Here is a 16,784-nt window from a genome sequence, read left to right as displayed (position 1 = left end):
AATAATTGAGCATGTTTGAAAATTGCATTGATAATCTTATGTGTAAAATAAATATCACATTAGACAAGTTATTGAAAAAAAACAAGAAAAAGTGGGGGTTTCTAGTTTGAAATGAGAAATGAGGCAATGTTTTAGAATGTGTGCTTTGACTTTTTTGAGACTTTGAAGTGGTGGAAGATGATAGTAACACTTCTTTCCATATATCCTTCTATGTTTTTGGCTAACAACCTTTCTAGTTTAGTTTTTAATAAATAGGTACCTGTATTATTCATAAGGAGAAGCTTTTTGTTGTCCCTTGACAGGTTCATGTAATTTTTGGTAACTATATTTTTGGTAATTGATCTCTTTTTATGTAGTTCTTTAATAAAAAGGGCATTCTGAAACCTCCAGGTATCTACATATTATAGGATTTGTGCTATGAAAAAGGTTCTCATTCAAACTAGCTATTGCTGCTAATGTTCCATTAAAATAAACCAGATTTTTTTTTTTGGTAGGTGCATATTTATGTATATTTCTTGTTTAGATGCTATGGATTGCTTGTTTCTTTAATAAATGAAAGTCTTTTGTTCTCATATGTATCTATATATGTATTTGTTATAAAAGTGATAGAATAATGGCAAGCCATCTACATGTTTTCAAAGAAAGTTGTTCCATATAGCCTTCAAGTCATCTTTCAACATCTCACTAATGAGATTCATATCAGCCCTTTGTTTCTGAACATTAGAAAAGAAGAAAAAAGAAACAGGTCACAGATCTTAAGAAATGAAAAAGTTATAACCAAAAAGAAGAAAACAGAAACTATATTCAATGTTCAGCAGGATTCAAACTATTTATGTTAACCACAAAAGAGATATATACCATTAATTCTGAAGCTACTCCTTTTAGCATTATAACAACCTCCCTTCTAGGTTCCTCAGTTGATGATAAAAATTTATACCGATCAACATTTTTTATTTTCAGCTTTAGTGATGGATTTTTGTATTTTTTACTTATTACATGCCAGACTGCAGTCACACGAATTTTATCTCCAGAAACTGCGTTCCCCAAGGGCCATCTCAGTCCACCCTTAACTTCTCTATCTAAAATAGCTGAATCAATCAATTCCTTAATGCCTTGCAGTTCATCATCCTGCAAAAGCACATAGAATGTATTCTTAGAAATTAACTTCATGACATAATTACCAGATATTTCTCATGTTCTAAACATCAAGTTTTAGCCTTTTCTGGTGGGGTCATTTGGTAAATACAAATGATATTTAACAATAATGGTACCTTCATCAGAGAGAAAGATCTCAAACTTTTGAATTCTATAATAGTAGGTGCATGGATATATAGGTACATCAGCACTTGAATAGAGAGAACTTACAGTAAGTGTAGTAACAGGTCTTCTGGTGCATAGATCCAGCCTCATGTCCAAATCTTTTTCAAGGCAAGATATGTCCCTGAGCATGTGCCGCACATAAGCACGTTTAATCTAAAACAAAAATATGGTCACTGTTAGTCTCAATAAGTCTAACCCCATAAAAACCAGAAATCTGTATATGCTCACTAACAAAATATAAGAAGTGGTTAGATGGGAAGCCCAAAAATCTTATGCATCACATTGCTGTAGCCTCCTTGGCAGCTGCTGTCTATGGTATTTGGTGTAATAGAAATTCCTGTTTTTTTGCTCATAGTTTAGATAGTATGATTAAAATGAGTTTGAAAGCTAGATTTCTTGGTAGTTTGAGTCAAAAGATTCTGGACAAGAATAGAGCTCTTGCTGAGTTTGTTAGGAAGTTGTGAGCTGGTGTTGTATGCTGCTCTGTTTCTGAACTTGTTGATGTAATCAGTGTTTTGGTGCAATATATTTCCTTTTTCGATCAAAAAAATATATATATAACGTAGGAAGAAAAAACTTGCCTCGTATATTTGAAGTTTTGCATCTTCTTTTAGTACCCTACAATCGCAAAAAATATCTTCTCCTGATTGATTGAAATCAGAAAGCTACAAGGAAGAAAGGAAAAAAGAAGAAGAAGTAAAAAGAAAGAAAGAAACATGTTACAAATTTGATTGGCAGTTAACTTAATTCATACTTTGCATAAAGAAAAAAAAATGGAATAAGGAACACTAGCTTACAAACATATGATATGCTTCTTTGTCTTTTGCAAATTCAAGTCCATTCTTTGAGAAACCTTCCTTTGTTATGTAATTGACAAATGAATCTGGAATGTTTGTGTTAAATGATCTTCTCAACGGCCTTAGTTCGTCCTCAGAGAGCAAACTAGGCCTCCTAAACATTCCAGATTGAATTCAAGCACATTTCTTACAACATATGCAAATATACTTTTTTTTTTAGTACGGTGCCATCAACTTTAATTTATATAAATACGTTTCTTATAACATTTGCATGAACACATACAAATATGTGCCAGGTTTTTAACTTATCAATTATTTTTATACTATAATTTCCAGCTTTACTTTTACTCATAAATGATCTTTTGCCAAAGATGCATCCATCTACATGAATTTAGTATTGTCCCCATATGTATTCCATTTTGTTTTTCTGAGTTTTTGTTTGTTTCTGTTTCTGTGTCTGTCTGGTGGAATGTGTACGGTTTTGCATAGCAGAAAAAAACAGAAGATTTCAAAGATAAAAAGTGTGTTTGATGATGCTGATAATTTGGTACAGTTTCTTTGGCTTCATTCTCTTATTTACCTTTATGTTTGGAAGATTTAGTTACAGTGCTTAGAAGTCTAACAGCAACATAAAACTAACCAACAACATAAAAAAACCAGCCTAAATTTCTTTTGTAAGTATAACAAGACAAATAATTACTTGTAAGGAATGCTCAAAGTTGGGTAGAGTTGCTGTAACTTGTTCATAACCCTTGAACTGTGTATAGTACATGTCCAACTAGACAATATCTTCCACACTAGCTGAAACAATTGCTTGGATAATTGCTGAAACAATTGCTTGGGTAGAAACAATTGCTTGGGTAGAAATAATTGCTTGGTAAAGATCTTAGCAGAATGATTGCTTGGTTTTCCTCATCCACTTCATTCTTGGACTTTCTTGCTGCATAAATGTTAGGATCTTGATCTTCTATCCTTGATCATGAAACCTGTGTCGAAAACCCTTTGTTTTCCAGTTTCAAGATCCTGAAACTTTGTTACTTAATAACAATATCAAAGTAATATTAACAAACACATAGAAAACTTAACAGAAAAATAAAACAAAGAAAGAACACAGTTTTTTAATGAGATGAAGCTTATTTATATTTATATATATATGGGCCTTAGCCTTATTTGAATTAGTTGCCAAAAAAAAAGAACTGTTTGAAAACAATTGGAGGTTTTTTCTCAGCTTTTTTTCTCTGTTTTCACTCTTCTTCTCTTGAGTTTTTTTTCTTCCTCACAATACCCAACTAGCTTTATAAGACAGCTGGAACATTTATACAATGTGTAGGATATAACTACCATAACTAACTTTATAAGCCAGCTTTCTAACAACACTAGAAAGATATGTTTACTCTAATTATTCCACATGTGGCTTTCTTAAATAGAAATTATTTTATGTATGCTGATACAAGTGAATGAACGAAGGGAATAATTAATTTTTATGTTTTTTCATTTGTTTAATTTTGGGTAATTGGGATTATAGTGTAATTGAGCTGGTTGTTTTTCTTGTTTGAGTGTCTTAATACGGTTATTGAATGATAAGGGCATGTAGCCTTTGGTTGGGCGATGTCTTATCTGTATGTCTTGGTTGATTGGATTTCTTTGTTTTTATAAAATTGGTTTTGTTTGTTAGGTCTTGCCCCTGAAATTCTTGAAGATCTGTACCATCTTATTAAGAAGGCAGTCTCTATTAGGAAGCATCTAGAGAGGAACAGGTCGATTGATTTTGGTTGGGAACACTTTTTGTTTTTGCAACATTTATCGAGTTGTCAGAATTGGAGGGAACTTTATTTGCAGCAGTTTGCAAGAGGTATGTTTTCTTTTATTTTTGTTAAAATACTTTGCAAATGTTAGAGGAGTTTGAATATCTTAGATATTCATCCATAGTGAAGTAGGTTCTGAGATTATTATTATTGTGTGCTGCGGTGATAACGGAAGGTTGAGAACTTGTGTGTATTAGTGAAGTAGGTTATGAGAAATTTGTGTGCTGCGGAGAGATAAGGAAGAAAACTTGTGTGTTGATTGAATATTTTGAATTGATAATGATTGATGGTTGGTTAATAAATATGGCTGGAATGTTTTCTGATTTTCTGTTAGTTATTTGATGTATATCTAATAAACTTCAAAAACCATAGAAATTTGAAAGTAGAATCGAAACCCATGTGGGGAAAATCGAAACCATAGAAATTTAGTCATCAATCAACTAACTACAAAGTGAACTTGAAAAATCTTAAGGTGAACTAAAACCATAATCCATAACTGCTTAAAACAACTCATTTTATACTTTGCATCTTTGTTATTATAATAATAATGACAAGTCTTAGATTTGCATATAAAATTAGAAACATACCAAGTTGGGAGAACTAAAAATTGGTGACTGCTTGAACCAGAAAATTGAAAGACTAATAAGGAAAGCAGCCAAAAAGATCCTGACAGAAAAGTTGTAAAATGTAAAATTAAATAATAACAAAACAGACTTAAATGACCATAAAAAACACATACATATTAAGTAATTAACTTTATGATTTTTTAAATTTATTATTTATTGTATGTTGACTTAAGAGATAGATTTATTATAAAATGAAATTTAAAGAGAAGGGTCAATAATTTTTAAAATCTCATGGGGGATTGTATAATTTAACTCATTTTGTATTTAGTTTAGATTATGTATGTCAATTTGAAGTTCATATCGATATGGGTGCCATTATTCAAATTTTGCTCCATTGAATTGAATCCAAAGCCATAAAAGGTGGTACTCTTTGTGTGTATCTTATAAAGATATGTGTTGTGTGTGTGTGTACAAGTATAACTTAACTAGCTTCCATTTATCTTTTAGATCTTTTCTCCCTCACAAAGCTGGCATAATTAAAGTCATCACCTATTTCAGAAGGCTGCTAATGGAGTTTGTAGAGATAAATAAGAAAGAACTATTATAGAATTAGAATAGAATACTAGTACAGATAAAATATGTATCTATTTAGTTGTATCAACTCAGATGAGGATTAAATTTCATCGAATCGATACCAAAATTTTAACCTCCCTCTAGAAACTCTTATTAAAAAACATAAACTAGTACTTTATAATCACTGGGACAACAATTTTGAACTATATAAGATTGGTAGATATACTGATATATATCAGATGATGTGGGTTCAGTTGAGACAAAATAATCACTTGCAAGGGGTGAATGTGCGTTGACAGTACCATGACCCGAATTGGACAAACATATACTAACTCCTTACCATCATAAATTTTATCACTTTTAACCATAAATAAAAAATAAGTAGGATAGAAAAAAGAATAGACAAAAAGAAGGAAACTGAGGCTTTTTAGTACTTTTAATTACTTATGGTTATAAAATTCAGAACTAAATAATGGGTTTATATGAATAATAAATTAGAAAAGTTCCTTCATTTTTCTTTCCTATCCATAGATCGATGAACCAAAAAACAAACAACACCCCTTTAACTTTTTTCTTCCACTTTTTTGGCTACCAATCAAACAACTTTTTATTATTCTGCCTCTGTTTTTTTTTCTTTCCTCTTGTGTTTTCTGAATACAAAACATACATAGTCATAGTGTATCTTTATAAAATATAAGACACGTGAATAACACTAATGCCAAAATGTCCTCTAGAAACTACCAAAAGTGCATGCATGGCTGGATAGCTCAGTGGTTTTCTATATCGGATTAGCATATATGATCTAAAATCTGAATGGCGTTATATTTAAAGAAGAAAAGAACAGTGTATTATTGTTATTATTATAACAAAAGTAAGCAACAGATAAGAATTGCAATGAGTGCTTTTTTATTAGGTTCAATCAATGATAAGAATATAAATGACTACAATTACAGTTGACACTTTCGGGGCTTTTGAACTTCTCACCTGGTTGTTTTGTAAATGTATCCCATATACTAACTCCTTTATTTCCCTCATCAGAAGCTCCCTCAAACTACCATATTGAAATAGATATCAAATTCTTGAACTGACAATACTCTTTATATATATATAAATATATATATAATATTTCTTTGAGATGAGGATTGGAAATGCCAGAATTATCTCAAGTTTAGCAATAAGACTAAATAAACAGCTTAAATTCATTTCTGAACTCAAAATCAAGTAATTTTAAAAATCAAATCATATAGTATATTTTGGTTGATACAATTTTGTATTTACCATTACATAGACTTATCAAAATTTTGCTTTTTGTTGGTTAGAACAGGACAACTAAATTGGTGATCATGTTGGATAAAAATTGGCTACGCTTCAATAGGTAATAAGAACTAGGGATTTAATTAGTGCTAGCTTAGTAAAATTAGTAACTTACTGTATTTGTTACTAATATATTATAAATATGAACTTGTCTTTGAATTGTAGAGCCTCGGATGAGTATAGAGAAGGCGCTAAGAATTTTGTAGAAATGTCAGAAAAGCTAGCTGGCTGAATTGCAATAATAACTAAGATTCATGTTTAATTTTTTGGTTAGTCTTTACTTTTGTATTTTTTTTAATTTTGATGTTGAATTCATGTCTTTCTATCTTACTTGTAAATAGAATACATCTTCTCAGAACGAGGAGCAATCAAATGTCAATGTTCAATCAAATTCTCATGTTCATTCCACTCAGGTAATTATGATACTAATTATATGAAAATGATAAAATCTAAAACATATAGTATTCAATATAAAATCATTTACTGCTGCTGAATTTGTTATATTGATATATTGTTAGAGTGTCAAGAACCACACATTTGGCTCAAAATGCAAAATATTAGATTGGATTGGATCTGGAGAAATTATTGCAGAAGGTTATTTTATCTCAAGTGACCCAAAGGATGAGGTTCACCATGTTCCTCTTGGGCCTAATGCTATGAAAGTGGGGATAGATCTTGTGAGAAAGAATGATGCATTTCTGTGGAGGCCTTCAACAATTATGTCTACTATAGAAGATGCTGTAGGTAGTATAATTGCATGGCCAGCTGATAAAGTTATAATTAGGTAATTAACGTTTTTTATGTACTCTTTTAGTTTACTATAACTTTAAGTTGAAGCATTACTTATTTAAATTTTGTTGTAGCTAAACAAATGGACTCACAACAAAGACAAGTGCACAAATGATGATGAATTGAAGGATGGAGCAAGTTTCACGCATGGTTTATTTTTGTGTATCTTGTAATGTTTCTATTTTTCATTTTTGAAGTAAAAATTGTTCAAGATTATAAAACTTTATTATGTTATGCTTTCAAACTTAAGTTAGAACTAAGATCTCATGAAGTAGACACATTCATGGTTTGAATTAGTTATTGTTTAATGTAATACTTATGGTTTATCAATCTATTGAGAATTACATTTTATGATTAATTTTGAATATTTTTATCAAAATACAATAATGAAAATCTTTTAATTAAAAAAAAAACCATATAAGTATACTTATCAAAATAAAATTTAAAATTTTATTACTATATGTTATGATTTAAAAGCATATTATAAGCGTAAAAAATCGTTATGGTTTATATAATATAACAAACTAAAAATGTTATCAAAATAATCAAATGTAACAGTTGAAAAGTGTTATGAAAAAAATACAAGATTAAACTTCAAATTTATAATCAAAAACTCTATCTAAATGTTATTATTTGAATATTATAGCACCTAAAAATGTGTTATTGAATAGTTTAAGATAACACCGAACATAACATTCAAAAAATGTTATAGAAAAGACTGGACTTTTAATAACATGGGCTACGTTAGCATTTTCAGAAGTGCTATCAATAGTCCCAGATAGCACTTTTTAAGTGTTATGAATACTGTTTTTTTTTGTAGTGCTCTTTAGGGAGTTTAAGTCCCATCCCTCGAGATGATGCAATTACTAAATCCCTCGTTAGTGGCTTAGTGAAAGGATCTGCCAGATTTTCACTTGTTCTCACATAGGATATTGAGATGACTCCTCTTTGAATCAATTCTCTTACATATCCATGTCTTAGACTAATATGTCTAGACTTCCCATTATACACTCAGCTGTATGCTCTAGCCAATGTTGCTTAACTATCACAATGTATCGATATAGTAGATACATTATCTTTTATTAGGGGAATCTCTATCAACAGATCCCTTAACCATTCGGCCTCTTTGCCGGTAGCAGTTAGAGATGTGAACTCTACTTCCATAGTGGAATGAGATATACAGGTTTGTTTCTTGGAGCCCCAAGAAATTGCACCTCCACCAAGTGTAAATACCCAACCAGTTGTGGACAAGTTGTCCCTAAGATTGGATATCCAACTTGCATCTGTATATCCTTCTAATATCGAAGGAAATTTGGAGTAGTGAAGACTTAGTCCTTTGGTTTTCTTGAGATAACCTAGGACTCTTCCAATTGCCTTCCAGTGATCCACACTTGGATTACTTGTAAACCTACTAATTTTACTTACCGCAAATGCTATATCAGGTCTAGTACACTTGGCAGTGTACATTAGACTCCCTATAGCACTAGCGTACTCCAAATGAGCCACCGCTCTTCCTTCATTCTTCTCTAGTTTTACACTATGATCGAATGGAGTATTGGCATCTTTAACCTTGAGATGGCTAAATTTGTTCAATACTTTCTCAACGCAGTGGGCTTGCCCTAGTGCAAAACCCCCACTATGTTTCTTTACTTTAATACCGAGTATGGTATCAACTTCTCCAGATCTTTCATCATGAAGGTTGATGATAGAAACCTCTTCGTTTCTTCTATCCCTTTCATGCTATTACTTAGAATAAGCATGTCATCCACATATAAGCAAACAATGATCACATATCCCTTACAAGTTTTGGAATACAAACACTTGTCTCCATTGTTATGTCTAAACCCATTAGACATAATGGCTTGATCAAATTTCTCATGCCATTGCTTAGGAGCATGTTTCAATCCATATAAGGATTTTACAAGTCTACACACTTTATGTTCATATTTTGGTAGGACAAACCCTTCGGGTTGTTCCATAAAGACCTCCTCATTGAGGTCATCATTAAGGAATGTCGTTTTGACATCCATTTGATGAACATACAAGTTGTGTATAGAAGCTAAAGCGAACAAAATTCTTATAGAAGTTGTTCATGCAACAGGTGCATAGGTATCGAAATAATCGATACCCTCTTTTTGCCTAAACCCTTTAGCTACTAATCTAGCTTTAAAGGTTTGGATAGTGCCTTCAGTGTGGTATTTTCTCCTAAATAGCCACGTACACCCAATTGGCTTAGACCCCGGTGGGAGATCTACCAATTCCCAAGTGTAATTAGAAAGAATGGAATCCATCTCATCATTGATGGCTTCTTTCCAAAATGCACTATCTCTCGATTGCATAGCTTCTCTATAAGTCTTAGGATCATCCTCAACGAGAAGTACAATAGGAATTTTCCTAATGACTTCCTCTCTATTTCCTTCTACCATGTAGAATGAAATTCGTTGAGAATCTTTCTCATCCACTACTAGACTTTTATGATTTTTAAGCCTTTGACTTCTTCTAGGTTCAAAGGGTTGCTTTACATCCTTTTGAGAATTCTCCTCTTGAGAATCAACTTTGGATGTAGAAGCTTGATAATTGTTCTCATATAAAAAATTCTCCTTTAGAGATGTTGAAGCTTAAGAATTGTTGTCACATAACATATTCTCAAAGAATTCAACTTCTCTAGATTCAATCATAATATTAGACTCTAAGTCTAATAGCCTATAAGCTTTACTATTGTTGGCATAACCAACAAAATCACACTTTATGGCTCTTGAACTTAACTTTGTTCTATTAGGTTCGTTTTTCTTGCAATATGCAAGACACCCCTACACTTTGAAGTACCCTATGTTGGGTTTTCTTCCTTTCCATAACTCATATGGAGATATCTAATTTTTCTTCATCGGTATTCGATTAAGAATGTGACAAGCGGTTAAAAGCGCTTCACCCCATAAGTTAAAGTTCAACTTAGAAAACACCAACATAGAATTTATCATCTCTAGATAAGTCCTATTTTTCCTTTCGGCAACACCAATGTGTTGTGGTGTATAAGGTGCAGTGTACTCATGAATTATACCATTTTCTTCACAAAATGTATTGAATTCATTAGAGAAGCACTCTCCTCCTCTATTACTTCTTAGCACCTTAATCTTTTTATTTAGTTGATTTTCAACTTCTAATTTATACAATTTAAAAGCATCAAAAGTCTCATCTTTATGCTTTAAAAGAAACACATAGGTATATCTACTAAAATCATCTATAAAAGTAAGAAAATACCTTTTACCACCTCTAGTTAAAACACCATTTAATTCACAAAGATCACTATGGATTAAATCTAGTAAATTAGATGATCTTTCTACACTAAGAAATGGTTTCTTAATCATTTTAGACTTAACACATGTTTCACATTTACCATAGTTTTTAATATTGCATGCAATCATACCACATTTTACTATTCTTTTCATGGTTGAAAAACCTATATGTGATAGTCTAAGATGCCACAAAAATAATGAATCATACTCAACAATATAGGCAGAATTAGCATTTTTATTGATAACATTGAAAGTTACATCATTGGTGCACAATTTAACCATACCCTCACAAAAGTACCCCTTTCCCAAAAATACATTTGATTTGGTAAGTATAAGTTTACCTGACTCAAAAACGGCTTTAATGCCGGGCTTGCCAAGCAAATCACCACTTACCAAGTTTCTACTCATTTCGGGAACATAAAGTACATTCACTAATGTAACTTTCTTGCCGGAGGTGAAGTAGACATCAATAGTACCTTTGCCAAGTACCTTGGATTTGCCCTCATTGCCCATTTGTATCTCATGGTTGCCCTTCGACTCTACAAAGGTCTTGAACAATGATTTGTCATAGGTGACATGGAGGGTGGCACATGTGTCATACCACCACCCTTTCACCTTGCCTTGGACCGCATTCACCTCACTAAGGGTAGCAACTATGTTTTCCTCTTGAGTTGCGTTCACCTTAGGTCCTTGTTGGTCTTTTCTATGTCTACACTCTCTAGCATAGTGACCCTTTTTCCCACACACAAAGCAAGGACCTTTCTCCCCCTTAAACTTGTTTGGGTTGGTTTTTGGACCCAAAGGTTTCTCATTACCCTTTTTCCCTTTGTTTTTGGGATGTTTTGGTTGTGACACCGCATTTGCTTTGGAAGTCTCTCCATTAGACCCCTCCACAAGTTTATCTCTACATATCGATTCCTCTTCAATTCGAATATGCTTTTGGATCCCCTCCAAAGAATAATCCTCATTTTTATGAAGGATTCTTTTCCTATAGCTCTTCCAAGTTTGTGGTAATTTAGCCACTATAGCACCAACTTGAAAGGCATCGGGAAGCTCAATCTTTAACACTTTCAATTTATTAACAATAATTTGCAATTCATGAATTTGAGGAAGAATAGGTTTATCACCAAAAAATTTGAAATCGAAGTATTGAGATATCAAAAACTTTTTGGTACATTCCTCTTCCGCCTTAAACTTTTTCTCAAGTGCATCCCATATCTCCTTGGCCGATTTGGTCTCGGTGTGTAGGTCATAGAGCCTATTGGATAGGGTGTTGAGGATATGACCCCTACAAAGGAGATTGTCCTCCTCCCTCTTCCTTCTCTTCTCCACCTCCTCAGGAGTGTCTTTGTCGGATGGCTCGGCTAAAGGTGCCAAAGAAGACTCAAGGATGTAGGCGATTTTGAGAGTGGTTAAAAGAAACCTCACCTTGTCTTGCCACCTAGTAAAATTGGATCCATCAAACCTATCCAATCTCACTAGGTCTTGGCTCATGATCTTGATTGTCTCCCCTTCCATTGAAACAAAAAAGAAATAAGCTTTTGAATGTTAGGAAAATATGTATTGCCTCAATGGAAATGGTAAGATAATGTTACAACTCTATGAAAAATATTACAATGGACAAGGTTGATTAAATAAAGTGTTACAACTCTATAACTGAAAATACAAATAAAACAAAGGAAATGAAGAAGATGATGAAGAAGAAGAGAATAGTAAAATACAACTCAAAGCAAAAGGATACAAATAAAATAAAGTGTTTGGACCAAATGAAAAGATTACAACTCTTAAACAAAATATACAAGTAAATAGAACAAGAGAATAAGAAGAAGAACAATAGAATAAAGAGAAGAACAGAAACACAAGTAAACTCTCACTTACACAACCTAAGTGAAGAGGGTTGGGGATCACCAACTTGAACAAGGTTTAAAACCTTTGTCCAAAAGCTTATTTCCCCCTAACTCAAGCACTAAGGGATCTCTCTCAGATATTGGAAAAGCTTTCTGGAATTATCAAGCCTCAAGGTGTTTCTAGCCAAGTGCTCTAATGGATAGAAATGTTGTGTCTTACAAGTGAGCATTAGACTCCTATTTATAGAGTTTAGAGACACCCTTTGAATTTCAAATTCCACCAACCCCCATGGCTGTTACCAATGATTAATTGTGTGTTTTATGGAATTAAAATAGAGATTTGGGAGTTACTTGGCTGTTGGAATCATTCAAAATTGGATAAAAACCGAAATTGTATGAAGTTGTCAGCCACTAGGGCCGCGACGCTTGTTTCAAGCGCCGCAGCCCTTGGTCATTTTCAGCAACCAATTTTTAAGTTTTTTCCAAAACGTTCCAATTTATTCCCACTTGATTTTGTAACTTCCATACACAATATGGGAGTTAAAATCACATCTCTATCAGCCATTTCTCATATGGCTTTAAGAAATTCATCTCAATATTGTATAACAACAAAATCTACACAATAATGGGTGATATTTAGGAGTTACAAATTTGTGATGAATTTGTAACACCAAATATGTTACATGTTTGGATATTTCACATATATCCAAATAATGTAACTCTCTATTATATGTTACAATATGTGACACTCTATGTCACATTTATTTAATCTAAAACATTATATTATAAAATAATATAATATTACATTATATTATAAAATAATATAACAGCAGGAACCAGCCAGGTCTCCGAGCAGCCTGCTGGAGTGGGAACGGAGGTCGTAACAACGACCCAGAACATTACACAGAATAAGCAGTTTGGTGGAGGCAAGAGGAAGGGGAACAACGAGGGCAACCAGCACGGCCCCAAGAAGAATAAGTCCGTGGAAAAATTTAAGCCGGTCTACGCGACTTATACGAAGCTCACCCACTCTAGGGAGAACATCTTCCTAGCAAACTCTGCTCGTCTCCCCTGGAAGAAGCCGGAGCCGTTAAAGCACCAGAAGGGGAAGCGAGACCCCTCCAAGTTTTGTCGTTTCCACAACGACGTTGGTCACAATACCGATGATTGTAGACACCTGAAGGATGAGATCTAGACTCTCATCAGAGCCAGCCCCTTGGCTCAGTATGCGCGGAATAGAGTTCCCGCAGCCGGTCCGACTCCGGAAATCCCGACCACTCAGCCCGAGTCTCAGGTAGATCAGGACATCCCTCCTCTAGTAATAGGAGGAGAGATTTCCACAATCTCTGGAGGTCCTCATTTGGCTGGAACGGGCAGAGGTGCCCAAAAGAGGTACGTCAACGAACTTAAGGCTCATAATGGAGTAGAGTTCGTCCCCAAAAGACACATGCCAAAGCAGCAGCGATTGGAAAGGCAACCAATCATTTTTACCGAAGAAGATGCCAGTCACGTTCAGTTCCCTCATAACGACCCTCTGGTCGTAGCAGTACAGCTCGCCAATCGGAGGGTTAGGAGAGTGCTGGTCAATAATGGGAGCTCGATAAACCTTCTATTCTGATCCACGCTGGAGAAGATGGGATTGAATGTCGCCGAGCTGAAGGCTACCTCCGTGATGCTTTATGGTTTCTCGGGAGAAGGATCCGCAGCTATAGGGACGATCGAGTTGGTGATCACCTTAGGAGAAGGACCTCGGAAAATCTCAAAACTCTTTGAATTCGTGGTCATCGACTGTCCCGCCGCATACAATGCCATTTTGGGTCGACCTACACTTATAACTTTTGAAGCCATCACCTCCGTCCGACACTTATAGCTGAAATTCCCTTCTTCCACAGGGATATACACGGTCTGTGGCGATCAGCTTGCTGCCACGGAATGCTACAGCATTTCCATGAAGGGAAAATTGAAACCCGGGCAGTTAACAATGGCCATTCAAGGTGGAGAAGAGGAATCTCAGGAACCTTTGCCTAATCCTGAGATTGAAAAATCTCAGAGCGTCGAAGGGGAAAGTATCATCCTAAGTGAGGATATTGACCCCCGAATAGGCGAGGATAAGTCCAAGCTCCAAGCTATTGAAGAGCTCGAGGAAGTAAATATCGATCCACAAAATCCCTCACGGATGGTTAAGCTCGGGAAAAACCTCTATGACAAGAGGAAGGCGAAGCTGATCAAATTTCTCCAGGAGAACCTGGATGTGTTTTCGTGGTCGCACGAGGACATGGTGGGAATCAGTCCAAATGTCATCATGCACACCCTTCATTTGGATAAGAGCGTTCCTGCAAAGTCCCAGAAACAGAGGCTTCTGGGAACAACTCGGGCTGAAGCCCTAGAAGAAGAAGTAGCTCGGCTCAAGAAATGCGGCTTTATCCGTGAAGCCAAGTTTCTGGTTTGGGTCTCCAATCCTGTGCTGGTCCCGAAGCCCAACGGGAAGTGGCGGACCTGCATCGACTTCTCCAATCTGAATAAAGCCTGCCCCAAAGATTGCTTCCCCTTGCCAAGGATCGACCAATTGGTGGACGCCACGGAGGGGCACGAGCTCATGTCCTTTATGGACGCATACTCAGGCTATAATCAGATTGCCATGAATCCGGCGGACCAGGAGCACACCAGCTTCATGACCCCAACTAACGTCTATTGTTACAAGGTCATGCCATTCAGACTGAAGAACGCCAGTGCTACATACCAGAGATTGGTGAATAGAATGTTTGCCAACCAGATCGGAAAGAACATGGAAGTGTACATTGATGACATGCTGGTCAAGTCAAAGACTACCGATAACCATGTCTCCGACCTGGAGGAATGCTTCAAGATACTAAGAGAATACAGCATGAGGCTTAACCCGCAGAAGTGCACTTTCGGGGTCGCATCTGGAAAATTCCTGGGTTTCATCGTCAATACCCGAGGAATCAAGGCGAACCCCGATAAGATCAGGTCATTGCTCGAGCTTCCCTCACCTAGGTCATGTAAGGACGTTCAAGGCCTAACAGGAAGGGTGGCAGCCCTTAACTGGTTTATTTCAAAATCCACCGACAAGTGCCTACCATTCTACAACCTGCTCCGAGGGAATAAGAAGTTTGAGTGGTCAGAGGAGTGCGAGTGTGCGTTCCTCGACCTGAAAGCACATCTGCCCGAGCCGCCCATATTGTCCAAACCAAAGGCAGGAGAGCCTCTTTTCCTTTACCTAGCTATCACAGGAGATGCAGCTAGTGCCGTATTGGTCCGTGAAGAAGACCGGGTTCAAAAACCAGTCTACTACATCAGCAAGAGGCTTCTCGGAGCCGAATCCCGATACCCGTTGATGGAAAAATTGGCGTTCTGTCTTATCACGGCCTCCCGAAAGCTCAGGCCGTATTTCCAGTCCCACTCAATACACGTCATGATTGATCAACCTTTAAGGCAGGTTTTGCAAAAACCTGAAGCATCGGGACACCTGTTGAAATGGGCTATCGAGCTCAGTCAGTTCAAGATTTTGTACACCCCACGAATTGCGATAAAAATTCAGGCCCTGGCCGATTTTGTGGTAGAGTGTACAGGATTCAGAGAAGATTCTGTGGAAGATTCACCATAGGTCACCTCAGCCCAGACGTCTTGGAAGATCTTCGTGGACGGCTCATCCAATGAGAATGGCTCTGGGGCTGGAATCATTTTGATATCCCCGGAAGGGCATAGATTCCACTCGGCGCTGAGATTCAGATTCAAGGCCTCCAACAACGAGGCCGAATACGAAGCCCTGCTGGCCGGGCTAGGGGTAGCCCAGGAGCTGAAGGCGAGCTCCGTTCAATGATTCAGCGACTCCCAGCTTGTGGTAAACCAGGTGCTGGGTGAATATCAGGCACGGGGAGCCAAGATGGCTGCTTACCTGGCCAAGGTAAAAGTCGAACTGTCCGCATTTGAATGAGGCTCAATCGAGCAGATACCTCGAGAGCAGAACGCTAATGCAGACGCCCTCGCCAAGCTCGCTACCTCCTGGGAGACGGAGGCTTTGGGGTTAGTACCGATAGATTTCTTGGAGAAACCAAGTATAGAAGAGGTCGGGGCGGAGGTCGAGATGATCAACGCCAGACCGACCTGGATGACCCCCATCCTCGAGTATCTCACCGAAGGAAAGTTACCCGAGGGGCGTAATGACGCACGGCGGGTACTGTACCAAGCTCCAAGGTATGCGATATTAGATGGGGTGCTGTACCGACGTGGGCATTCCCTACCCCTCCTACGATGTGTTCTGCCAGGCGAAGCAAAGTCCATCTTGCAGGAAGTGCACAAAGGTTTTTGTAGGGATCACACTGGGGGGCAAAGCTTGGCCCTAAAAGTCTTAAGGCAAGGGTATTACTGGTCCACTATATCAAAGGACTCGAGCTCATATGTCAAGAAATGTGACAAGTGCCAGCGATTCGTCACAGTTGCCCGAGCTCCCCCAGCCGAG

General features: G+C 36.4%; 1 protein-coding gene across 1 annotated transcript; it reads right to left on the bottom strand.

Annotated features, from left to right (window-relative positions):
• Positions 1-635: 635 nt before the first annotated feature.
• LOC133831090 (uncharacterized) lies at positions 636-2,279 on the bottom strand. Its single transcript, XM_062261261.1, has 5 exons — positions 2,118-2,279; positions 1,902-1,985; positions 1,366-1,473; positions 859-1,128; positions 636-713 (listed from the first exon to the last, which is right to left on the bottom strand). Exons 1-5 carry the CDS (start codon positions 2,277-2,279, stop codon positions 636-638), a joined length of 702 nt encoding a protein of 233 aa, XP_062117245.1.
• Between the last annotated feature and the right edge of the window lie 14,505 nt (positions 2,280-16,784).

The sequence above is a fragment of the Humulus lupulus genome, chromosome 1 (assembly GCF_963169125.1).
Source record: "Humulus lupulus chromosome 1, drHumLupu1.1, whole genome shotgun sequence".
Classification (NCBI taxonomy): Eukaryota; Viridiplantae; Streptophyta; class Magnoliopsida; order Rosales; family Cannabaceae; genus Humulus; species Humulus lupulus.
The sequence above is the reverse complement of the archived record's forward strand: the minus strand, read 5'-3'. Positions and strand labels throughout refer to the sequence as shown.